The 25,621-nt window shown below is 51.2% G+C and overlaps 2 protein-coding genes and 1 long non-coding RNA gene across 5 annotated transcripts in view; all 3 read left to right on the plus strand.

Moving 5' to 3' along the window:
- The window catches only part of LOC149854530 (uncharacterized), a 62,698-nt gene extending 56,539 nt beyond the window's left edge, over positions 1-6,159 (plus strand). For 2 of the 3 annotated variants that reach the window (XM_090023917.1, XM_090023919.1), the window contains exons 12-14: positions 1,013-1,183; positions 3,862-3,933; positions 5,594-6,159. In XM_090023917.1, the coding sequence (XP_089880043.1) occupies positions 1,013-1,183; positions 3,862-3,933; positions 5,594-5,704 (354 nt within the window). In that variant the 3' untranslated portion in view covers positions 5,705-6,159. The remainder of the gene's footprint in view (positions 1-1,012; positions 1,184-3,861; positions 3,934-5,593) is intronic. The other variant, XM_090023918.1, reaches the window with a different exon arrangement.
- A 3,050-nt stretch (positions 6,160-9,209) lies between these two features.
- Positions 9,210-21,069, plus strand: LOC149854531 (uncharacterized). The gene is made up of 3 exons (XR_016438721.1): positions 9,210-14,215; positions 16,145-16,216; positions 20,395-21,069. It is a non-coding gene; the product is annotated as an uncharacterized LOC149854531 (long non-coding RNA).
- Positions 21,070-21,075: 6 nt separating this feature from the next.
- On the plus strand, positions 21,076-25,141 carry FNDC10 (fibronectin type III domain containing 10). The gene has a single exon (XM_090024137.1). It carries the CDS (start codon positions 22,567-22,569, stop codon positions 23,185-23,187), a length of 621 nt encoding a protein of 206 aa, XP_089880263.1. The 5' UTR covers positions 21,076-22,566; the 3' UTR covers positions 23,188-25,141.
- The last annotated feature ends 480 nt before the right edge of the window (positions 25,142-25,621 follow it).

A 25,621-nucleotide genomic window follows, 5' to 3' on the forward strand; every position in this document is an offset into this window, starting at 1 on the left:
GCTGGGTTTGCAAGACCACAGCCAGGCCTGCAGGTCACTGTACCAGGGGAGGACTCTGCAATGGTGTCACAGCCGTGACCCCTGCAAAATCGCCTTCCTCTGCCTCCCCAGCTGTTTCTAGTTGGTATCTCCCCCGCATAGGCATCTCGGTGCTGCTTCCGCTTCTCTAGGAACAACAGCCTCCCTTGGGCGGAGGAGGACACCATAGCAAATGACAGCAGATATTAAGCACAAGAGATGATTTCCTTCCCCCTCATCCTCAGCTCAGGCCTGACGTGCCCATCACCAGGCATATTTGTGGTGCGGGGCAGATGTCTTGGCTTTCCCACAGTCCAGAGCAGCGGGTGCATTGACATGTCTCCTGAGAACATCTGTGCCTAGAAAACCATCCTTGTTCTTTTGGGCAGGAGGCTGTCCTAAGTAATTTCAACAGGCCTAGCATGTCACCTTTTTGCTTAAGGCAACTTTCCTTTTGAAAGTAGTTTAATGCATAGAGATTGCAGCCACCTCCTTTCCAGGGGTTGATTCGGGGTCGTCAGTGTGTTGCAAACGAGCTCTTCCATCACAGCAGGGCAAACCAGTCTCCTGGCATGAGTGTTTGAGTGTTGCTTTCCTTCCTCCCTTGCTCTAGGCTCCAGGCAACACCTTGTTCGAGCTTTGTTAACACTGAAGCCTGGTAGAGGTTATCAGGAGTTGGACCAAACTGGCTACTCTGGAAAGACCCCTGGAGTGGACTCAGGATGGGATAGCAGCGGGGTGGGGGCTGTGGAAGGAGAAGGCAGGGTTGCTGGCTGTGTGTGACCCCATCCCCTCCTTTAACCATACTGCTTGTGGGCTGATATGAGGGCTCCCCTACAATGAGCCTGGAGGAGGTGGGAAAGGCCTTCCTCCTGGAGGCTGCAGTCAAGCAGCAGCTCTCCCAAGTCTCCAACCTTGTTGGCTCCCTTGGTGAGACCTGGATGCAGTCACAAGCGGGACCAGCTTGGTGTTAACGAGATGCTTCTCTCCCCAGTTGCCCGATGATGCTGCCGACCCAGCCCAGGATCCCAACAACCAAGGGGAAGATGAATTTGAGGAGGCTGAGCTGGAGAGACCAGACTTTGAGGAGAAGCCAGGGGACTCAGACAAGTTCAAGGAACACAACAGACCGGTGAAGGAGGGGACGAAGGAGAAACCAGCACAGGTGATTAAAGGGAGGGGAAGCCACTTCCACAGTGTATGGGCAGGCAGGAGAGGGCAGTGCCTTCAAAGATTTCCCACTTGCTGACCTCTATGCTGTACCACCAGAAGCTGCTTACAGATACACCATGATGAGCTGGCTGAGAGAGTCCCTCCTGCTCCTAATTTTGTACAGCTTGAGTCTGCTGAGTCCATTCCAAATTTCCTTTTGGCCCCCAAAAGCCACCGGCAATGCTGCCACCCTCTCTTGAGCTTCCTGCTCCAGTGGTTGGTGCACTCGCATCCCCTGGCTCCCATTCTCCACTCAGTAGTTCTGCAACACATTTTCCCCTTCTCCAGCGCCAGGCTGGGACCTGAGCATCCCAATGCCATCGGTTCATTAGGGGTGAGGAGAAGGGTGAAGAAATTTGATTGCATTATTCCTATTGTGACAGCTTGCCATCTCCAGTGGGTTAGTGAGGCCAAGGCCATGGCTTACACAACCCTGGTAATGCTCCGCTGCTGCAGGTGAGTGGTTTGGACAGGGTAGGTCTCCTAGTCTCGGGGTCCACTGTTACATTCAGTGAAAAAATTAACTTTAAACAATAAAGTGTTTAAATCAGGACTCATTGCTCTCAGATGCTGTTGAGAGGCCAGGGCCATAGCAAGATTCACACAGGGATGAGGTACACATGTGGATATCAGCAGTATGCAATGCTGTGACAACTCATTTTTTGCTTCGGGAGCTAAAACCCATCTCTTACTAGTGGAAATCAGGACGTCCTCTAATAAGACTAGTGCCAGGGGGAGAGAGGTTGATTATCCACATCTACTACTGGGACTGCTGCTGCTTTAGGGCCTGTGGTGCTGGGCAGTGTCAGAGGCAGGCTGCTGGCCTCTGTTGACCTTGGGTCCAACCCAGTGGGGCCCCCTCCTCTGTGACTTGTCTGGGGTGGCCCCTTGGTGTCAGTGGCCCTTGCAAAGATCCTACCTGCTTGTTTGCAGAAGGGAGACATTCATTTTGCCAAGTATTTCTTGCTGTCTGGAGTCAGATTCTGCAACGAAGAAATCTGAGCTCGTTTTGACAAGCTGCTGAATGTTCTCCTTGTCACTTGTTTTTAAAAGGAGCATTTTGTCTGTCAGGCTGTAAAGTGATGATCAGGAGCAAAGCTTAAATGAGTCCCAAGCCAGTGAAACAGTTCTCGAGAGAGCAACTGTCTCTTGCAGTGCTGTACAGAGTCACTCTGAGACCTTGGACAGACGCATGCGTTACCCTGGGCAGTGTACATTGGTTTTTATCCTGATGTACATCATGCTGGGAGCAGCTCTCCTGGGCTAGCTCACACCATAAGTGACTGTTACTTGCACCTCCCTGCTAAGTAATGCTACCTGTTTGCCTTGAGCAACTGGCTACTTTTGAATGGTTGGAGACGGACAAAACCTAAACCACTGGCATAGTTCAAGCACTGATTCTTCCAAGGGTAACTCTCAAGCTGATTTGTCCCTACATAGGCTTTTGCATCATCTGTTGGCTTCTTTTTTCCATCAGTGTAATGCTCACAACAACAGCATAAATGTTTAGTCTGTCCAGGGCTTGACTGTGAAAAGAGTTAGCACCTTAAATCCTTGCCTTCATACAGCACTGGGGTGAGCTGATCACACTGTACAGGCAGAAGGCAGGTACTTTTGGAGGAGTTGTGAGAGGTTTTGCAGCGAGAACCCGTACTGACTTCTGACTCCTTTCAGATGGCAATGACGTTTCGTGATCAGCTTCTTAACTATAAACAGGCTAGCATGTGCATACCCCACTGCCTTCTGCTAGATGGAATCAGAGCTGCGTGGCCATGTATCATAAGACCTGTTCTGGTGATGGGAAATGGTGATTCTCCTTTAGTTAAAACAAGAGGGGCCCGTTGTTTTGGGGATTTTCCATCCCATGAAGTTTCAAAGCAGCCCGCTGTGAGGTCCTTTGTAACCATTAGCTTATTGCAGTCCAGCTATTGAGAAGTCTCTCTTGCAGTCTGGATGCTGCAGCAGTCAGAGCCATGTAAAATGCTAGTGATAAACGGGGTTTAACTCTTGATCAGACTTGCTTAGTGAGGGGACGGTAGATAACATAAAATAGCAGAAGAAGCCAAGATCCTTTTGTAGGAGCACCTCTCCTACCTCCAGTTTTCCCATATTTCTCCACTGCCTGAGCCTGCTGCTTTGTCTGCCCCTCCTCAGTCTTGATCTGGCACCAGGTTTCTGTTCTACCAGCTGGTTTTCTGTAGCCAGGGCAGCAAGCAGGCTTGGGGTTAGAGCAGCCCTGAGCAAGGCCACGGTGAGCTCCTCCCAGATCTGGTGGGTGTTGGAACGGGTAGCGAGCCGGCTCTATTCCTGTTTGTGAGGCTTGTGCATGGGATCGCAGTGCAGGTGGCTCTTCATGAGAGCACCATCCACATGGACCAGATGGCCCCTTGCTGCTCAGCCTGTCAGGTGAGACAGGAAGTGACAGTGAAATGCAGACCTGATTGGAGTGGCTGTAAATCAGAAGCTCTGTAGACCATCCTTCATGGATGTCCCACGGTCTTGATTCAGCTTCCTCTATACCTTAGGACAGTCCTGTTCTCCAGAGCTGCTTGACTAGCAGGGGAGGAGGTGTTCTTCAGGTTGATCACACCAGGCTGCTGTAGTAATGTCTGCCCTGCCTGTGTTTTCCAGGAAGCTGTTGCACCCGAGAAGGACAGGGAAGACCCCCTGGATGAATACCAAGAAGATCAGGAGCAAGAAATTGTATGACATTGATGTCCCCTCCCTGCCCTCTTCTGCAGGATGATTGTTCCCTGAGTGGGTTTGGGAATAAGAGCCAAGGTCAGCCCATCAGTGTCTGAACAGCTCTGATGGATCCCCTGAGGTCCTGCTGCCCGGTCTTGACACCTCCTCTGGGCACTGATGCCCCGTGTCTCGTGGAGCACCCAGCACTCTGGGTCCCAGGTGCCTTGGTGAAGTATGCAAACAGGCCTTGCTTTTCATAGTCGTTGGTTGTAGTTATGTTAGTCTAAGGACATAGGCAGACAGTTCTTTGAGTAGATGTGATATCTTTTATTAGATCAACTGGAAAAAATTGTTCTTTGCAAGCTTTGGGGCACACTGGGGCACACTTCTCACAGGACAACCGCTCTCTTGCCAATCTCTCAGTTCTGATCCTCAAAGGGAATTTACAAAACACCTTTCATAGATGAACCTACAAACTTCACTTCATAAATCTACTGGATACAAAACACCATGAGCTAAAAATATGAATTTTCATTTTCACCTAGGAGAAATTGTACAATCTTTGCATTCTCCTGTGCCTGAGGAAGGCTGAGTGTGCCCAAAAGCTTGCAAATAATTTTTTTTTTTTTTTTTTGCAAATATCTAGTTGGTCTAATAAAAGATATCGCCTCTGCCACGAGTTCTGATTCCTTTTGCCTGTAGGCCAATACAGCTATAACCTGTATCCCTGGACTAGATATAGACATTGGACTTATGGCACATTATAACCTGCTTGCCATCTGATAACCCCAGGTAACCTGTGTGCATTTTACCAGCTACGTTGTATCACCAGCTCAACATTTCCCTTTCCCCCCTTGCACCTACCTGTCTCACACCTAATGCCTCCCATTCCCTTTCATCCTCATTGCCACGTATTTGCATTTTCACAGACCTGCACTTTGCATATTGACTTCTGTTCTACCCGTGAGAGCACACGATGCACCAGCAGACTCTCTCTATACCTGAAGAAGGGTGTTTGTGCCCTAAAGCTTGCAGAGAACAATTTTTTCCAACTAGTTGGTCAGATAAAAGATATCACATTTACCCAAAGAACCTTGTTTGCTTTCCAGAGGTGCATCCCAAAATACTGTTGATTTCAGGGGGAGCAGCAGGCAGCCAGCACCTCTGAAAATCAAGCCCCTGGTAACAGTGGAGGCAAATGAGGCTTCAGGTGTTTTAAATCCCCCTCCTATGACACACTTATGCCATTGGTTGTTCCAGGCACGGGGGATCTGCAGGCACTTCTTGCCCCTCCCCAGACCCCTGCACAGCCCAAGAATGAGCTTTTGGTTTATTTTCTGGTTGTGACTGACTGGCTTTCACAGTGCTGGGCATGGGGGTGTCTTAAATGAAACTCTTGGGTAGCAGATTTAAAAGTAACAACAAGAAGTTTCCTTTTTCACTGTGTATAACTAACTTGCAGAGCTCGTTGCCACATCATATTTAGCAGGGGGTATCCCCAGGGGTTTTGAAGCTGTTCTGTGCCAGAGGGGCTGGACGGCCTGTCCTCATAGACCTTCTTGGACAAAGGATTATTATGTGGTTTCCGCAATGGTAGGGACTGGCCACAGTGGCCCCTTCTAGTCCTGCATCTCCTGCCTCTTTGGTGCTAATGTCCCCTCTTTCTCCTTGCCCATAGGAAGACCATGGAGGGGAGGTGGATGATAATGATGACCTGGAGCTGGTCCAACAGCACAAGGACCATGCAGGGCTCCAAGGAGCTGGTGGCAGGAAGGACGATTACTACTGAAAGTGCTGGCAGCCCCAGAAGAGAGCAAAATGCCGTGGGAGCAAGGGACCCAGCATAGCTGGAAACACCTGCGGTGACCTGGATACAGCATTAACCCCTGCTGAAGAGGGGGAGAAACAGGATGAGACGAAGCTTGAGAATGCACATCCCTTTTGCGGGCTTGGAGCTGTCCACCCCCTGCCCGGCGGCGTAGAAAGGCGAAGTGAGGCTGGACTCGCGGTATGGCTGAGCCCTGCTGCTTCTCTCTAAAATGCTGGTTTCTCCGTGGTTTTTCACACTCTTTTCTTATTTTCCCCCTGTTTCAGAAGAAGAGTTTGTCTATTTTTTACTGCCTGGGGTGCGGGAGGGCTGGAGTATCTGCAGGTCTCCAAGACTCTGCCAGTGGCATCCGCCTGAGCTGGATTCTGAGACGTACTTGGCTGATCTGTAATACAAAGCAGTTGGTCTTTCTAAGAGTGTTGGGTGAATGGTGTTTTTTTACAGCATCATCCGCTCCTACCAGGGGGAGGCGGGGAGGGAGGGCAGTCAGCTTGGGCCGTGGCAAGGAGTGCACCCTCCTCCTGAAACATCACCAGGGAGTGATTCCAGCTCCTCACCCCTTCCCTCCTGAGCCCCCAGTCTGGCATCGGTCCCCACCTGAGGCAGCAGACTTCCTGCCTACGGCAGGGGGGCTGGACTCGATGATCTTGCAAGGTCTTTTCCAGCCCCTAATGTCTGCGAATGTCTATGAATCTATGAAAATCTATCTTTTCCTGCAAAACTCAGAGCTGAAAGCAGATTCCTTCCCCCTTCCTGCAGCTAGGACCAGGGTCCTCTTGTGCTAGGCGCTGAATGACCCCATATGAGGACCCCAAATGCCTTGCTATGTTCCTCACCATTTGCATCAGACAGGGCAGGTGCTGAAATTTCTGTTTCCGAAGAGGATGTAGCCAGGGGAGTTTGGAGGAACAAGGTTTTTCCAACACAGCAGCAGTGCATCTTCTCCTGTAAAACCCCATAGCTTTGATCCCAGTTACTTTCCAGGAATTCTTAGTAGCAAGTGATTTGTGGTCTGCCTATAAATCATGCAAGCAGATGCCATGGACACCATAAAGCCAGCACGCTCCTTAATGAGCAAAACATGCTCCCGGAGCTTGCTTCATACCATTGATTACCCCACTGATGAGCAAGACATCCAGCCCTGTGTCCTTACAGCCTTGGAACTGATGGGACCTAGTGGATTCAAGGCTGCTTGAGAGGGCTGTGGGTCAGCCTCATCCATTATGTGGTTAAACAGAGCACACTTAAATTACAAAGTAGATAGTGGAGCAAGTACTGGTAAGTCCTCTGTGGACTTAATCCATGGGCCGATTTGTTCTTTACCATATAAACAGAAGGTAACAGATTTGGGCTGATGATGTCTTGTTATGCAGTGAAAGGGATTATGCACTTCTATGTCTATTAGGAGGGTACCTACAAAACAACATGCTGCCAAATGGGTTCAGTTGGTTTCCTGTAGCTGGATATCAGATCAGCATTCATCACCACCCCACAGTTAGAAACCATTGAATGCACCCAGGCAGCCGCAAGAAGACTGGTGTGTGATCCAGGCGCTATGACTGGTACGTAAAGGAGGACTTGGGTAGCATCTCTGCTGTCTTTCACAGAACATTCTTGAGACGGTGGTGATGTCAATCACTGACCACCCCAGACCTGACCTAACAGGGCACCAGCAAAAGTCTTGACTAGTAGTTTTCATTATTGGCTGCTTCTTCCACCTTATGATTAGTGTTGTTATTTTGTACAGCCCTCGTTGCCCAACAAGGCTGAGCCTTTTGTTTGGCCAATATTGATTTCACTCCTGCTGTTCTAATGGGGCTTGACATTAAGAGGCCATTCTTTTACATCTTGCTCATCAGCAGGGTAATCAGCGATGTGAAGCAAACTCCTAGAGCATGTTTTGCTCGTTAAAGAGCATACTGGCTACCAGCTCTGCTTGGGACAAGGCAAGCATGCTCTGTTCCTGGATGGTGACCGTGGTGCAGTTGTGAACAGGGTCATTCCTATGCAATCACCAGTGTTGAGTGAAGTGCAACTTTTCTATAATGAACTTGGTTACAAAACCCCGAGCTTCTCTCCAGCCGAGCAGGGACACTGAGCACTCCCTGGTGTGAGGCACTGGAGGAGGCATCCCTGGTGCCTGCTCTTGGCTATAGCTGCTCCCATGCTGGAGGCAAGGAAGAGGAACTCATCTTCCTAAAGCTGCTCTTCTCTGGGGGTGAATTTTACTAACCTACCCCCAGCCCTTTCATACCCTCCACCCCAGGACCTGAAAAGAGGCCCTATGAAAAGGAAGGGCTGTTGGGTTGGCAAGTCACAGCACCCTGCGGGAAGTCCCTCTCCATTCCTCATCACTACACATGCAGACGGTTATCAGTAACAAATTAGCACCTTGTGATATCTTTTTTTGGTAGGTCTGTCACGTACCAAAGAGCCCAAGCAGTAGTTTGATACCTCCCTTACCTCAGCTTTAAAACACCTTCTGTTCAGAGAGTTTGTTGCGGGTAGGTCTTGTTTGACCAATCTCATTTCCTTCTATGACCAGGTGACCCATCACCTGGACGAGGGAGAAGAGATTGATGTCATATATCTTGACTTCAAAAAAGCTTTTGATCTAGTATCCCATGATCACCTCTTGGCCAAACTGCCCAGTTGTGGCCTTGGCTCCACCACGATCCGCTGGCTGGGAAATTGGCTTCGTGGTTGGACCCAGAAGGTTGTGATTGATGGCAGTCACTCGTCGTGGTGCCCTGTGACCAGTGGGGTCCCTCAAGGCTCTGTTCTGGGACCCATACTGTTCAACATCTTCATTAACGATGTGGACATTGGAGTCAGGAGTGGACCGGCCAAGTTCGCCGATGACACCAAACTTTGGGGCAAAGCATCCACGCCAGAAGATAGGCGGGTGATCCAGGCTGACCTGGACAAGCTCAGCAAATGGGCAGCCGAGAACCTCATGGTGTTTAGCACCGAAAAATGCAAGGTTCTCCACCTTGGGAGGAAAAACCTGCAGCACCCTTATAGGCTCGGCAGTGCTACGTTGGTTAGCACTACAGAAGAAAGAGACTTGGGGGTCATCATTGACCACAAGATGAACGTGAGCCTGCAATGCAATGCTGCGGCTAGTAAAGCGACCAAAACACTGGCTTGCATCCATAGATGCTTCTCGAGCAAATCCCGGGACGTCATTCTCCCCTTGTACTCGGCCTTGGTGAGGCCGCAGCTGGAGTACTGCGTCCAGTTTTGGGCTCCACAATTTGAAAAGGATGTGGAGAAGCTTGAGAGAGTCCAGAGGAGAGCCACGCGCATGATCAGAGGTCAGGAAAACAGATCTTACGATGACAGGCTGAGAGCCATGGGACTCTTTAGCCTGGAAAAGCGCAGGCTCAGGGGTGAGCTGATGGCCACCTATAAGTTTATCAGGGCTGACCACCAGGATCTGGGGGAACGTTTGTTCACCAGAGCGCCCCAAGGGATGACGAGGTCGAACAGTCACAAACTCCTGCAAGACCGTTTCAGGCTGGACATAAGGAAGAATTTCTTTACTGTCCGAGCCCCCAAGGTCTGGAACAGTCTGCCAGCGGAGGTGGTTCAAGCGCCTACATTGAGCACCTTCAAGAGTAAATTGGATGCTTATCTTGCTGGGATCCTATGACCCCAGCTGACTTCCTGCCCTTTGGGCAGGGGGCTGGACTCGATGATCTCCCGAGGTCCCTTCCAGCCCTAATGTCTATAAAATCTATAAAATAATCAAAGAGCGTGCATGAAATATCACAGTAAGCACCACAATAAGTGGGGAATGTTGCTGCCATCTGAGTTAAAACGTGGGTGGAGAGGCCTTATTCTGTATTATGCTTCTAATACTTGTGGGACCCACTTTTCTCTTGCTAACAGAAAAAAGGAGTGACTTAAGTGAAGATAGTGGTGGAGAGGGATTAAAATGGGCCTCTAATGTTTTCTTTAAGTTCAGGGCCCCCAGATGATTCTGCCCCACTCCTGTCAGTCATATGGTCTCAGCTAGAAGGAAGGTCTCTGCTATGGGGAGACCTGGGAACTGCCACATGGTAAGTGTAGCCTTCAGGTTGATGATGGGCAGCTGAGCCTTTCTTAATTGGGAGCAGGGTGCTACTAGCTCCATGCTACATTTCTGCATCATCGGGGATGGTGAAGTTGGCCTCTTGGTGACCTGATGCAAGTATGCCGGCATCTGGGCTGGGTGGGGCAATGACAGGGAGGAACTTATATTTATCCCGGTTGTCTGTGGACATCCATCTCCAGATGGGAAGGATCACCAACACTAAATGGATAATTGATGGGACCCTCTGGGAGGACTGGCACAGATTCCAGGTGGCTGCGTTCATCCTACAGCAGAGTTTGTAACCCCAGACTCCTGAGGAAATGCTAGTACGAGATAAAAGCTGAGGGAAAGGGGGTAGCAGGGCACAGGTTCCTACTGAGAGGAGAGAGCCGTTTCAGGGGGAGTAAGGGTTTCCACCTGTGGCTGCCTGGCCTATAAGCCCTTATCTCACCTGGAAGAGCCCATGGAAAAGCCAGTAGTTTGAATATGGCAAGCAGTGCTCCCTTACATCCTATTTAAATATGCAGTTAGCACTGCTGATGGTCCTCAGCAACTTAAGAAGGAGCCTGGTGCTGAATTAACAACTTGCTCATTAGCAAACAAAAAACTCCTGCTAGAGCAGCTATATTTTTGCATTAAGGCTTCTGAGAATTTGCTATCAAGAAGTTGGTTGAAAGCCTGCTCAGGGGCTTAAGGATGGGAGATTTGTTACCAGCTGCTTCTTCCCTGTGAGTCCTGACACTGAACTAGGGGTTAAAAATTTACCTCTATTCTGAAATAAGCTGTGAGAAATCTGTTTCTGCTGTTGCAGCCTGGCAGACCTTGCTGGAGACATCAGGGACAGAGCTCCCATCCTCCCGTTCCAAGAGCACGTGCACCCACTGGTAAGCGGGTGTGTTGGGGTCCCCTCCTCCCCCTGTGGATTTGAGCTGTGACACTTCCCAGCTGCACGGATTTAGCTCAGGCTAATTGCTAAGAGCATGCACTTCTGCCAACTTCAGTGCAGTTGGGTAGCAATAGCTGGGATCAGAGGCTGACCCAAAGAACAGCGTTAAATCCCAGCCCTCTTTCTACCTTGCTGATGCTCTTGGAGTCTGTCGATGCTGCAGTTACTGCTGTGACTACAGTGTAGTATGGAGACACCTGAGCAGGCTTTCAACCAACTTCTTGATAGCAAATTCTCAGAAGCCTTAATGCAAAAAAGGGATGTTGGTACAGGCTAGCTGATGTCCTCTTTGCAAAAAAGGGATGGTGGCTGGCTAATGGGTTTGTAATGCTCCACCCAGCCAATCACTTCATGCATCATGGGGCTCTTGTGCCCTCCAGCTTGGAGACCAATGTGATGGGTTTGTAATCTTGCTCCAGCTGCTAAACCAACAGGGCTTTTACCCCCCAGAGCTCTTCAAGTTGCTTTGCTAATTGGTGCATCCCCTTGTTACAGCTCATGCACACACAATCCACGAGTGCCACATCCGATCCCACATCCTTGTGCCCTCTGTGGGTATTACTTGCCTTTTTGACGGCAGTGAAGGATGGAGTCTTCCAAGCCTGGGCCATGCATCTAAATAACTAGGAGAGAGCAATGCAGCATATCCAGCTCATGCTATTTAGTGCCCTTGCTGGTAGCATCAGCAAAGCAGCCGGGAACAAAAGGCAAAAGGCCTTCCCTCTACTAAAAAGATGTCCCTGGCAGGCAGAGGGCAAGCCCCTGAGTTGGCCTCCTTCCCCTGTGGACACCATACACAGCCTGTTTCAGTCTGCTGGCTAGAGTGCCCCAGAATGATCCTTAAGTGAAACAGTTAACATCGTGCCAAGCTGTGCGCTCGCCTCCTAACCTCGCTGCACCGTGCAACGCGGCTTTGGCTCCGCTGCTGGCTATAAATAGCACTTTTCAAAATAGATTCATCAGATGAGAACTTGTCTGCCCAGCGCCTCCCAGCTGGAAACGCCCCTGCATCTCAGCTGGGCCGTGGAGATGTCACCATTTCACCGCTCGGCAGCGACACCCGTTGTGAGATGAACAGGAAGCTCCCAGTGACCCTCAGTTTTTTTCCTTCCACTCTCTATCAACCCCTTTCCCCGTTCATTTTCACCTGCGCCTTCTGGCTGGTGTAAGTAGGTACAGGCCTCATTAAAGGCAAGCTAAGTACTAGAAATAAGCTCCCAGCGGTGACGAGGCTGCATGCTGATTCAGAGGGACTCAGCAGGATTTATCTAAATTAGGAGGCTAAATTCCTCGTGCCTGCATGTCTGTGATGAGTAATCTTTGAAATGACAACTTGGAGGGAGTACAGCAGCTTGACCCCAAACACAAGACTCCCTGCTAAGAGAGTATTTTCACATCTCTCTGCTCTTGCCTGCTGGCCTCTGCTGAGAGTTAAGCATCTTTTCTCCAGGGACTGTCTGCCCAGCACCTAATATCAGCACAGTGCTTTGTGGCTTTTGCAAGGTTTGGGATGGCTGTGTCTTAATTATCCGAATTATAGCATGGTGACCCCTATATAGTTCCTCCTTTGGGGTCCCAGCTGAAATGGGAGGAACGGGAAGGGTTATCTAAACTACTTCTGCTCTCTGGACGACAGAAATAGAAGAGCACCCGAGTGGTGCAGGTGGTTCTGCCTACCCGAGCACTGACTATGAGGTGTTTCTGGTCCTGTTTTCTCCCTTGTAGGCTGCCCCAAAACAGCAGAGCGCTTGCTCCAAACAGCAGAGAGGCCCGGTGGGGTTACTGTGGAATGGGGGTTAGGAACAGGGAAGAAAGTTTAGTTAAAGGACTTGGCCACTAAGGGAACAGATGTGGAAGTGAAGTTTTGATTCATGGATTTCCCCTGACAGACTTGTCTGCCCAAGGTACATGCTGCCGTACAGTACAAGGACATGAATGCTATTGCTAACGGGTGCTGATGGATGCACATTGGTGGCTATAGGACAGGATGATATTTCTTGCTGTAATCTCCGTGCTTGGCTGTATTAACCTATGTTTTAGGGACCTAAGACAAACATCCCCTCCGACCCTTTCACAATGCACCAAGGAGGGATCTTGCATTTCTATAAAGAAGCACGTGTCCAGGGTTCACATCATGGCAGTATGTTACATTTTGGATTCTCCAGCCCAATACATCCCAAACAGCTTATGACAATGTATGCCTGTAGTTAGTTATATTAATTCTGGACTTAACAGAAACTAACTTGTCCACGGTTGTCTTAGAAACTTCTTTGGGGTGATGGGGCTTATTATTCAGTTACGTAGTATGCAGGGATTAAGCCTGACAATTGTCTAAGAGGATTGTCCTATGTGAGACATTTGAAATGGATGGTCAAAAATGCTCTGAATTGTATTTTAAATTCTACACGAACAAACTACTAACAGCAACCAAAAGAAAATGAATGTTGCTCTTGTTTCTGTTGATGCATAATGCTTACTCCATCTGCTCTCTGAAAAGGACTAATTCTCATCAGTTGTTTGAATTTCTGAATGAGCCAGGTCCTCATGAAATGCCTTTTGACCCAGGTCATGGCCCGCAGGGTCCAATCCTGCCACGCCACAAGAACCTGCAACTTTGACTGACTTCTTGAGGCCATGCAAAATTAGGTCTTTTCTCCCAGCTCAGCCAATGCACTTGCACTCCTCTGCCTCTTGTGTTAATCTACATCTGGGATGTCGGGGGCTCTTCCAAGAAAAGACAGCCCATTACACTGAACTCTGTATGGGCGCAGCAATACAGAGAAATGTTTTCTGCAGGAGGATGGGGCTAAAGCATGCTTCCTTCTTGAAAAGCAGTTGTCTCTTTCAAAAAAAACCTGCCCAGGGCTCAAGAGGTTGTGCTGTTGGAGTGCATCCCCTTGAAGAGGACTGGTGATATAGGCAACAAGACTTGTCCTGCTCATTCAAGTACATTGATTTTAGGGTCAGGATAAAGGAAGTCCAAACAGATCAAGAGATCCGAGAGGACCCAGAAGAGGAGGAGACGCGTGCTCGTCATAGGCGATTCCATCCTGAGAGGTGCGGAAGGGCCCATTTGTCGCCAGGACCCTTCAGCACGAGAGGTCTACTGCCTGCCTGGAGCTAAGATTCAGGATGTGACGGAGGTAATCCAGGCCAGGATCAAGCCCATCGATTACTACCCCATGGTCCTTGTCCATGTGGGTACTAATGATGCGGCCAGGAGAACCCCCGATCACCTGATGGCGGACTACCAGGCTCTGGGCGGCGTGCTGAGGGAATTTGGTGCACAGGTGGTATTCTCCTCCATCCTACCAGTGAACGGACGCGGAAGACGGCATGAGAACTGCATCCGAGAGACCAACTGGCGGCTTCGGCTTCCTGGACAACGACCCACACATTACAACGAGGGACATGCTCAGCTGGGATGGGCTTCACCTGTCCCCCAAAGGTAAGCGTGTGTTTTCTTCCAGGTTGGCGGATCTCCTCCGGCGGGCTTTAAACTAGGCTCGTCGGGGGGAGGGGAAGATGAGGGTGGGGGAGGCTGTGGACCACCAAACCAGGTGGCACCCACAAGGACAGCCCAGCCTGAAGAAAGAGAGCTTTGGGAACGTGAAAGGCTGGGGGTGGACAGCAATACGGCACAGGTAAGGAACGGGAAGGTTAGAGACAAAAAGCCCTTTAGGACTTGGAGCGAGGGGGTAGCAAAAGCACCAGTCACAGGGCTCAAGTGCCTATATACTAATGCTAGGAGCATGGGGAACAAGCAGGATGAACTAGCGCTCCTGGTTGCACTAAACGACTACGACTTAGTGGGGCTGATGGAAACCTGGTGGGATCCATCCCACGACTGGGCGGTACATATTGAGGGCTATAGATTGTACAGAAAGGACAGAGTGGGGAAAAGGGGGGAGGGGTTGCGCTCTATGTTAAGGAGCAATATACATCAACCCTCATCAAGACAGAATCAAAGGATGAGGAAGTAGAAGGACTGTGGGTTAGGCTACATGGGGGGCAAGGAGAAAAGGATTTGGTGGTAGGGGTTTGCTACAGACCCCCACATCAAGGGGAAGAAATAGATTTGGGGCTCCTGAGGCAACTCTCAGAGACCATAAAAGCTAAAGAGGCAGTGGTCATGGGGGACCTAAACTACCCGGACATCTGCTGGGAGACACAGACAGCAAAGTCCCACCGCTCACGCAGGTTTCTAACCTGTGTACAGGACCTCCACCTGACGCAGGAGGTACATGGTCCCACTAGGGGGAATGCCTTACTGGATCTGGTATTGGCAACGGGGGATGACATAGTAGGGGACCTACAGATCAGTAGCCATCTGGGGGACAGTGATCACCTAAAAGTACAATTCAACATAAGGCGTCGAGTGGGTAAGGTAACCAGTAGGGTGAACGTGCTGGACTTTAGGAAAGCTGATTTCAGCAAACTCAGGCGATTAGTGAAGGATGCACTGCAGAGTAGTAGTTTTGAAATGATGGGAGCCCAAGAAGGGTGGCTGTGCCTTAAGGAAGCTATCCTTCGAGCACGAAGCGAGACGATCCCCGTGCGAGGTAAAAGAGGGAAAGGGGCCAGGAGGCTTCCCTGGCTGACCAGAGAAATCCAGGGCAGACTAAGGGCCAAAAGGGGAGCACATAAAAAGTGGAAACAGGGAGAGATCACCAAAGAGGACTATACCCCTTCTGCTCGTGCTTGTAGGGAGGCAGTTAGACAGGCCAAAGCTACCATGGAGCTGAGGATGGCAACCCAAGTAAAAGACAATAAGAAATTGCTTTTTAGATATATAGGGAGTAAAAGGAAGGCCCAGGGAGGAATAGGACCCCTGCTAAATAGGCAGAAACAAGTGGTGACGGACAGAGGGGACAAGGCTGAACTCCTCAATGAGTTCTTCGCCTCAGTGTTCCTCAGCGAGAGGCACGACAAGTCTCTCACCGGGAGTGTAGGGAGGCAGCAGCAAGGCACCAGACTGCCATGCGTGGACCCTGAGGTGGTGCAGGGTCACTTGGAGGAACTGGATGCCTTTAAGTCGGCAGGCCCGGATGAGCTCCATCCGAGGGTACTGAAGGCACTGGCCGACATCACTGCAGAGCCACTGGCGGGAATATTTGAACGCTCGTGGCGCACGGGTCAAGTCCCGGAGGACTGGAAAAGGGCCAATGTGGTTCCCATTTTCAAGAAGGGGAGGAAGGAGGACCCGGGTAACTATAGGCCAGTCAGTCTCACCTCCATCCTTGGCAAAATCTTTGAAAAAATCATCAAGGCTCACATTTGTGAGAGCCCGGCAGGACAAATTATGCTGAGGGGAAACCAGCACGGGTTCGTGGCAGGTAGATCGTGCCTGACCAATCTAGTCTCTTTTTATGACCAGGTCACAAAACGCCTCGACGCAGGAGGAGGGGTGGATGTCGTATACTTGGACTTCAGGAAGGCCTTTGTTACGGTATCCCACCCCATACTGGTGAACAAGTTAAGGGGCTGTGACTTGGATGACTGCACAGTCCGGTGGGTGGAGAATTGGCTGGAGGGTCGCACCCAGAGAGTCGTGGTGGATGGGTCGGTTTCGACCTGGAAGAGTGTGGGCAGTGGGGTCCCGCAGGGCTCGGTGCTTGGACCGATACTCTTTAATGTCTTCATCAGCGACTTGGACGAGGGGGTGAAATGTACTCTGTCCAAGTTTGCAGATGACACTAAGCTATGGGGCGAAGTGGACACGCCGGAGGGCAGGGAGCAGCTGCAAGCAGACCTGGACAGGTTAGACAAGTGGGCAGAAAACAACAGAATGCAGTTCAACAAGGAGAAATGCAAAGTGCTGCATCTAGGGAGGAAAAATGTCCAGCACACCTACAGCCTAGGAAATGACCTGCTGGGTGGCACGGAAGTGGAAAGGGATCTTGGAGTCCTAGTGGACTCCAAGATGAACATGAGTCGGCAGTGTGACGAAACCATCAGAAAAGCCAATGGCACTTTATCGTGCATCAGCAGATGCATGACAAATAGGTCCAAGGAGGTGATACTTCCCCTCTATCGGGCGCTGGTCAGACCGCAGCTGGAGTACTGCGTGCAATTCTGGGCGCCGCACTTCACGAAGGATGCGGATAACCTGGAGAGGGTCCAGAGAAGGGCCACTCGTATGGTTAAGGGCCTGCAGGCCAAGCCCTACGAGGAGAGATTAGAGAAACTGGACCTTTTCAGCCTCCGCAAGAGAAAGTTGAGAGGCGACCTGGTGGCTGCCTATAAGTTCGTCAGGGGGGCACAGAAGGGAATTGGTGAGTATTTATTCACCAAGGCGCCCCTGGGGGTTACAAGAAATAATGGCCACAAGCTAGAGGAGAGCAGATTTAGATTGGATATTAGGAGGAACTTCTTCACAGTTCGAGTGGCCAAGGTCTGGAACGGGCTCCCAAGGGAGGTGGTGCTCTCCCCTACCCTGGGGGTATTCAAGAGAAGGTTGGATGTGTATCTAGCTGGGGTAATGTAGGCCCAGCACTCTTTCCTGCTTATGCAGGGGGTCGGACTCGATGATCTGTTGAGGTCCCTTCCGACCCTAGCATCTATGAGTCTATGAATCTATGAAGTGTGCCCATGATGGAAGGATATGTTTAAGCTGCTATGAGTTTCTCAGCTAGATGGCTGAGACTGGTCTAGGAGTTAGCAGAGGGGAAGTAATTGCATCGTTGTGTGCTATTCCCAGTATCTTTGCAAACTTGCAAGGAACCATATCAGTTTGGTCACCTGCAAAAGCTTGCCAGGAGTGACTACCATCTCTAACCTGCTGTAGCCTTGTCCAGACGGGCCTGGCTCAGATGCCCTTGCTCCATGAGCAGCCCTGGCTGACTTCACTGGCATCGTGCACGAACAGCGCTATTGGCACAAGCAGAAATATCAGCATTTGGCCCAAAGGCAGCAGTAGTGCCTAGAATGATGTGTTGAGAGAGTCTGATTTTCCCCCCCCCCCCCCAGAGTGGGAGCCGCAAAGCAGCCATGGGTACCCCCTCGTACTGCAAACCATTTAACGAGGCATCTCTTTGCCACTACTTTGAGAAATATTTTACCTTCCCAAGCTCAGTACTTGACCTCCATCACATCCCTTAACCGAGGAACTCAAAGCGCTTTGTCTCTATTCATTGATTGCTCCAGTGATAGCATTGCTTTGACAGAGCCTGTTTTGAAAAGCAGACAGCAGCCCTTTACAGACCCCAAAGAGACGGAGTGAACTGGGAGCTGGCTCTAAGCCCCCTCGGGACACCTCCATCTCTTACCAAAAAATGCAGTTGGGTCTTTAATGGTGGCATGCTTTTCCCCACCTCACTGGAAGGTTTGCAAATAAGTTAGCAGCCTCTACAAGGGGGTGTCTTCGGCAGCACGGCATTTACCACCGTTCTGGTGCAATGGGTCGGTGTCTACTCGGACAGAAAAACCTTATCACTGATCCGCTAGCATCTCTTCCTGGACCCCCTCTGTTTTGTCGCTAATCCATGGTTCTCTGTGACAAAGTAGGCCTAGCCCAGCTTGCTTTGTGGTGGCAAATTACCCTTCTATCAAGCTGCACAGAAATTAGTGGCTGAATTTGCTTGTTGGGAGAATGCAACAATGCATTTTAAAGACAAGTCATTTAGATTAGAGAGGGTGGCTCTATACCAGTCCATTTTGTCATGTAAATGCTCAGCACATCTAAAACAAGACTATATTTTAGCAAATCTCAGGCAAGGGTTAATTGTTTTGAATGCATTTGAATAACAGCTCTAAGACAAGTGATTTTTTTATTTTTTGAGGCATAGCACTTTAAACAAATTCCATCAAACTTCAGGGCTGCAGTTTTGGTTATATATCACATTTCCACAAGCCAAGAAAAATTCCTGATATAGAAATGCACAACCCTTCTCGCCATCTCTCTTAGGCCTGACAGATACTGCACGGAAGAGAGGACACCAATGTTTAGGCTCGTACTTGCCATGATATTTTATGAGGTTGCTTCCTTTCCAGTACCTGTCTGTTTAACCTTGCACAGGCTGCTATTAGGACAAATGTCCCAACCATACACATCCGTCATGCTGTCCTAGCACCACAGCTGAGATTCCCTTTACTTCTCCTTCAAAGCGATACTTGTGAGTGCTTTCATACATTTGCTTTGATCCCTTTTTTTTTCCCATCTCACCTATTGGCATTCTGGTCTCATCAGCTGAGGTCTATGCTGATGTTATTTATTTTTTGGTCCTGCAGTTAACAGTGATTTTTTTTTCTTTCTTTTAATCCATTCCCCGCCCCCCGCCGCCACGTTCTTAATTGATGAGCAACCACTTCACCTTTACACTTGCTCTCCTGGGTGTGCACGCCAAGGTTACTGATGCTGACTGTGGCATCGATTGTACCAGCGGGGGCAGCAGACACAAAGCATTTCTTTGCCACATCAAAACGGCAGCACTTTTTGAACTGGGATTCTTGGCAGCAGGAGCCGGCACAAAATTACAGTGCATCTTTCTATTTATTTCCATCTATTCACTAACTACTGAAATGAGGCTAACTTTAGTGTTGAGGGGATGGAAGAAACTTAAATCCTCTGCACTCTGTGCAGTATTTAATATGACGTTAAAATCCAGAGGATGGGCCCCTGTGTGCGGTGAAATTTGGGGCTGAATGAACCCATGCTGTCACTTTAAAAAGCCTCAACTTGATGAAGGACTCTCAAGCATATGCCTGAGCACAGCTAATGATCACACAAGATTTTGCTGTGAACAGATTTGTGTTTGAGCCAGAAATCACTTTGGCTAGAGACAGAAATTACAGGTAAAACAGTATAAGTGAGCAGAAACTGATTCAAATCTGTAACACAACAGAAACACAGTGCATACATACAGCTTTCCAAATGGCTGAAGCCAGCTTAAGATAAGCCTGGATGGATGTAGTATCAGACTTCACTGATTTTTAAGTTAAATTGGTTTATTGAAAGAAAGATTTGAGTTAACTCAGTCCCCCAGCATCCCAGGATGCTTTGCACCTCCCCTGCAAACCACCCCCCTTGCAGGGTGGGCAGGATAGCCTTGGCCCAAGCTGTCTGCTCCAGCTGAGCAGGGAGGCGTGCTCTTGTGCTCCCCGGCTGCTGGCCTGGGCCACCGCAGACATGCGGCTACATCAACAGTGAACGTCTGTCCACTTGCTTATCGGTTCAGTCTACGTAGCTTAAACTAACCTGCAAAGACTGAATCGATTCAGCCTCAGGCTCTCTGACTGTCTGTACTTAGCCCTTGTGTTTAAACAGTCAACTGAAGCCCCTCGTCCTTTACCCATGCCTAGGGTCTCGCTTGACTCTTTCTGTAGGGAAAGGAAGGGAACTTTTAGTATCGCCAGAGATAGTGATAATAATGATCATTATTTTCTCCATTTTCGGGCCCCCTTTGTGTCTGGTTCACTTCGGCCTTCTCTGCTGTTCAGATGCTCCACAGCCACAGTCTGCTTCTAAAACATCTGGAGCAAACCTCAGGGCCAGGCAAAACCTGGAGGTTAGAGGAGACAGGACTCAGAGCAGCTTCCACCACCTAAATCATTCAAAATGTCCTGAGAGGTAAAACTGGCATCTTTTTGATCACTATTTAGGAATTTCCTGCCTCCATCTTTCAACAGGGCCAGGAAAGCAAGAACACACTCCTGGCATCATTTTTTCAAGGCCTTTCTTAAGGCATTAGGCTGCTCCCCTTCACCTCTGCACTGTAAGAAACAGCTGATCCTGGATGGCGAGAGGAGTGGCTTTGGGTCTTTCTGGGGGCTGGAAGAAATGACTGCAAGAGCTAAAGCAGGGGTGGCCTTGCTAGCTCAGCAAGATGTTGTTCCTCTCTCACTTGCCCACATACTCAGGTCTCCCGAGCCACTCGTTCACCTATGAAGCAGCTCTGCGCTCATCCCCAGCAGCTGCTCCTGAGTACCCAACCTCAGCTGGAGCTGATAGCCAGGGTAGGGATGAGGTACCAAATCCACTAGCTCATGAGATTTGGAGTTGTGGGTTGCAGGCCTGATACCTACTTGCTGCGTGACCTTAGGGTGGCGTCTTGAATCTGCAGCAGGCTGCAACGTGGCCATGAGCTGCTGTGGCACTAAGGCTGATGGAGCTGTGTGAGAAAACGTCCCAGGAGGAAGGCAGGGGTGGAAGGCCCGGTCCAGCAAACGTTTCCCATCTGATGCAGCGCTAGAATTCACGGGACTTGCTCACGTGCGTCGGAGAAAGCACTGCTGGACGGCAGCTGCACGGCAGAAGGGGCCCAGAGGCAGCGAGGAGCGGGTGCGAACAGAGCACTGTGATCCCTGAGGGCAGAGAGGCCACGTTATTCCAGAACTGCAGACTTTAAAGCCACCAGAGACCATCAGATCTTGTCTTCCCTCGTGCTAACAGAGCCAGGCACCTGTGATACGACTCGAGTGTTTTCTAGCGCAGCGGCTCTCAACAGGCAGCATGTACGGACATTCGCTGCCCCAAGAGAAACTGCCGGGGGAGGGATTTAACCCTGGTTGTTCCCAGGTTATTTGTGCATTTTTACCCTGGGAGAAAAAACCTGAACATCTGGACCCTCATGGCTTCTGAGAGAACAAAGACTCTCCCAAGGGAAACTGCTTCGACAAGGCCTCTGTTAGACTCGGGCAGCCTTGGAAGACATGGGCTCTTAGCTTTCCCTCTGCTCCTGAACACTGCAGAGCAACTCTTCTGCTGCAAAGCCCCCAGACAACCCCAGCAGCGTGGCCTGCTCCTGACCCTACCGCCCGGGTCCGAGGATGATCCTGGCTCAGGGGTGACTTAGTGGCAGCCTCTGCGTGCATAAGGGGGGTGCATCAGGAACTGGGCAGCAGGGCGCCCCACGGGAAGATGAGGTCTAAGGGTCACAAACTGCCGGAAGCGTGTTTCAGACTGGACATAGGGAAAAGCTTCTTTACCGGCCAAGTCTGGACCAGACTCCCCCCAGAAGTGGTGCAAGCACCTGCTCTGGATACCTTCAAGAAACACTTGGATCTTATCTCGCTGGGGTGATGTGACCCCAGCTGACTTCCTGCCCTTTGGGCGGGGGGCTGGACCCGATGATCTCATGAGGCCCCTTCCAGCCCTTAAGTCTTATTTTTGCAACAACAAAAAATATATATATATATATATATATTGCTATATATAACTCCACTTCCCAGGCTCCGCCAAGCGGCCCGTGGGGTTCGCTCGGCAGCGCAAAGCACACTGACCGTTGCACGGTCCGCACCGTGCTCCTGCGCACCCATCCCTGTACCCTGCCCTCCTCTGAGGGACCAGTCCTGCAAAAGTGTGCGCCAGATAAGGGGGCCACCACAGAGGACAGTCCGGTTGTCCTCTATGGATATGAAACCCAACGCCTTGGTGTCCTCCACGTTTTTTCTTCAAGAGGAAAACAGAGGAGGTGAGGGCGCCGGGCTGTGCCTCGACAGAGCAGCAGAAAACCAGACCGCCACACGAAGTCCGCCGTGCCTTTCTGTGGTCCCAATACCATCCGTGCCAGCCTGAGGCGGCCCGGCGCCTCCCACCGCCCCGCCGGGGCTCCCGGAGAGGTCGCCGTCTCAGGCGCGTTGAGCATCGCCCCCGCTTCGCTGCGGAGCGCGACGGCACGACCGGGACTTCCGCCCCCCCGCCTGGCGCGCCCGCCCCGCCCCGCCCCGCCCCGCCCCGCCAGGAGGGCACAGACCGCGGGCCCCGGGCACGGGCCGGGCCGGGGAGGCGGCTCCCGCGTGACGCCAGCGGCGGCCGGGCCGCCCCGCGCCGCCGCCGCCCCTGGCTCCGCCGCGCGCGGGATGCGGGCCGCGCTGCTGCGGGCGCTGCTGTGCGTGTGGCTGGGCGGGCCCCGCGCCGCCCCCGCGCCGGGCCCGGCCGAGCCGTGGTGCCCCTACAAGGTGCTGGGCGAGCCCCGCGTCTGCTTCCGCGCGCCGGCGCCCGACTTCCAGTGCGGGGCGCGGAGCTGCCGCGCCGTGCGCTCGGCCGGCGGCGCGCTCGTGGCCAACGTGCTGCGCAACGGCAGCGTGCTGCTGCAGTGGGCGCCGCCGGGCCCCGGCCCCGGCCTGCGCGGCTTCGCGCTCAACTGCTCGTGGGCCGGCACCTACACGCGGTTCCCGTGCGCCGCCGTGCAGCTGGGCGCCGCCTGCCGCGACTACCTGCTGCCCGACGCGCACGGCAGCGTGCGCTACCGCCTCTGCCTGCAGCCGCTCTACGCGCCCGCGCCCGCGCCGCCCCGCGCCGCCGACTGCGTGGAGTTCAGCCTGGAGCCGGCCGGCATGCGGGACATCGTCGTCGCCATGACCGCGGTCGGCGGCTCCATCTGCGTCATGCTGGTCTGCATCTGCCTGCTGGTGGCCTACATCACGGAGAACCTCCTGCCGCCGCCGGGCCGCCGCGCGCCCGCCCCGGACACCGCCTAGAGCCGCCGGGACACGCCGCGGCGCCGCCTGAGGGGGCTTCCGGCAGGTGCGGTGCAGGCCCGCTCCGCGCGGGCAGGGCGGGAGCGGGCCGCTCCTCACCCTTCAGGAGGCCCGTGCTGATCTGGGGGTTTCAGAGCCGCCGTCTCGAAAAGCGGCTGTGGGGCCGGGCGGGCTGGGCCCCGGCGATGCCGGCACTTCTGAGGAGAAAGGGGGAGAAATAGTTGAGGAGGCAGAAATCCCAGCGAGACTTCCCGCCCCAGCGGTGCTGCGGTGGCCCGGGGCTCGGAGGCGAGCATCTTCTGAACTGCCAGAGGTTTAGACAGGCGTTGAAATGTTTCATTTTTCTCCTGCATGCTGGCCCAAGAGAGCAGAGTAATAGCTTCAGAAACCACCAGCCTGTTGTGGCTGGATCCGAAGCCCTCTTAACTCTGTGGAGAGGGCTGTCCCCAACTGCCGTGGGGTTTGGGTGCTCTGGGCTGCGCTCTGGGCCGCGGGGACCTTGCCAACATCAGCAGGGGGGTTTGCCTTTGGCCTCAGCAGGGAGACTTGAAACATGGGGTGGGGGAGTGTGGGTCTAGCTGTTCTGTCCTAGGTTTCTGCCAGCAGAAAATTTCCCAAGGGCGAGCGGAGAGTCTGAAAACTGGGATTCGTGATGGGACTGAACGCTGTGAAAAGATGCTGACCCTCTCTTCCTCCGGCTGGGGGGAGGGCTGCACGCCACGGCTGCAGACGAGCAGTCTCGCAGCCACAGATCTCCGTCATGCAGTAGCTGAGTGTTTCCCCCGTAGGAGCACTCGTAGCCAGTCACTCAGTGCTGCAGTTAATGAAGATTTTAGCCATACTCTAGGTATTGATGACATTGTGCCTTAGTGTTGAAGGTTTGTCCCACTGATTTCGGTTCTTTTCCTGTTCCTGTTGTAAACTTCGCTGGGACGCCCCTATCTCCCGTCATGTTTTGTCTCTCTTGAATTCAGAAATAAACTTAGACTGACTATGACTTGAACCGTAAACCAGTGTAAATGACTTCCCTAGAGCTCCTGCGTTAGTTTGGCTTCAGTACTGTAGCAAAAATACCCAGTACCAAGAACTCGCCAAAACAGATCAGTCAAACTGGGGGGGTTGGGAGTGGGATTAGGCTTACATAGCAAGATGCTGTGGATAAATAGTCTCACAGGTGACCTGTCTTATAAATGTGTGTGTGTATGTGCGTGTTTGTCTTCAGTTAGTGCTCCATTAGCATTTCTTAGGTAGGATGTAAAGCATAAACCTTGTAAGTAGATGGCACATGTGGAAAGTCTCTAGGATCTTGTATCACGATACCACATGTATACTAAGCAGATGAGCATAGCTGTAGTATCAAGATTGCACCTCTCCTTTCTTCCATAGCTGTCTGGAGCTATGATGTTTTATTTGCTGTAGGACTGAAACAATTTGAGAGCAGTTTGGAAGCCGAAGGTCGGTTTCATCAGGCAAAAATCTCTCCCTCTCAGTTGTTTTCCTTCTCGCACTGCTTTCCCTTTGCTGGCTTTCTGCCTGGGAACCTTGATTTTAAAATAACCCGACAGTATTTAAAATATAATTGCAATTTTGAGACGAGCTCTGAAGGAGAACATCATTCTCTTTCCTCCCCGGAGAGATGTAATGCTTGAAAAACGTGCAGTTATTTTGAGAATATGAAGCTTTAGCTTGTGGATGAGTTTAGAGGTTTTGAACCCAGCGTGAATTCGACCCAGTCCTTCCTCCGGCTGGTTCTGGGGAGGGGGAGAGGGATATTGTGCATTTCTATCAATCCTGTCACTCGGTGTTGCTCTCTTGTCCTTCACCTTGCCATGAACTGACAGACTTGAAAGTTAACTTTATAAAGAATGAGCCTTGTATCACCATGGAGATGACCGTAATGAATTAAAAGAGTATAATAAAAGGACATGAAAATGTTTCCAATCTCTAACTGATGAGTAGGGGTGGGTGTTTCTGCCCAGGGCTGCTTGCAGAGATGACCTTGTCTATTGTAAAATTATTGTGGTATCATTTGTCATGTAAACGAAAACCCTGTGCTCTGCGGGCACCTGAACTACATACAGACATTGCTGATTTAACACACCAGCCCACGGGCGTTTTTCTCCTAACATGGGTTTCCTACATGCACCATTTCTCCCTTTCCTGTTCTTGAACAACGTTCCACGTGCACGTGGGCTTGAACTGCTGCCAAAGGAGCTCAATTGAAGCCAAACCAGTGATTGGACCTGTCCCTGTAATGTTGATTAGATTTTGTGTTTCTAAGCAAACGATCTTTAAAACCATTTTCCCCCCCTGTGGAAATGTTAATGCTTTGTTCAGCTGCACAGCAAATAAGCGCCTTCTTTGATATGCCTGGCATTGTCAGCAGTAATCAAGTGGCCCAGTTTTTGCCCATTTGCTTCTATTTTCAACAGCG

The sequence above is a fragment of the Crocodylus siamensis genome, chromosome 12 (assembly GCF_052110815.1).
Source record: "Crocodylus siamensis isolate JL-2025a chromosome 12, ASM5211081v1, whole genome shotgun sequence".
NCBI classification, from domain to species: Eukaryota; Metazoa; Chordata; order Crocodylia; family Crocodylidae; genus Crocodylus; species Crocodylus siamensis.

What these genes read in the sequence shown, in the direction of transcription:
- FNDC10 (XM_090024137.1), top strand. Translation starts at nt 22,567, where the DNA reads ATGCGGGCCGCGCTGCTGCGGGCGCTGCTGTGCGTGTGGCTGGGCGGG.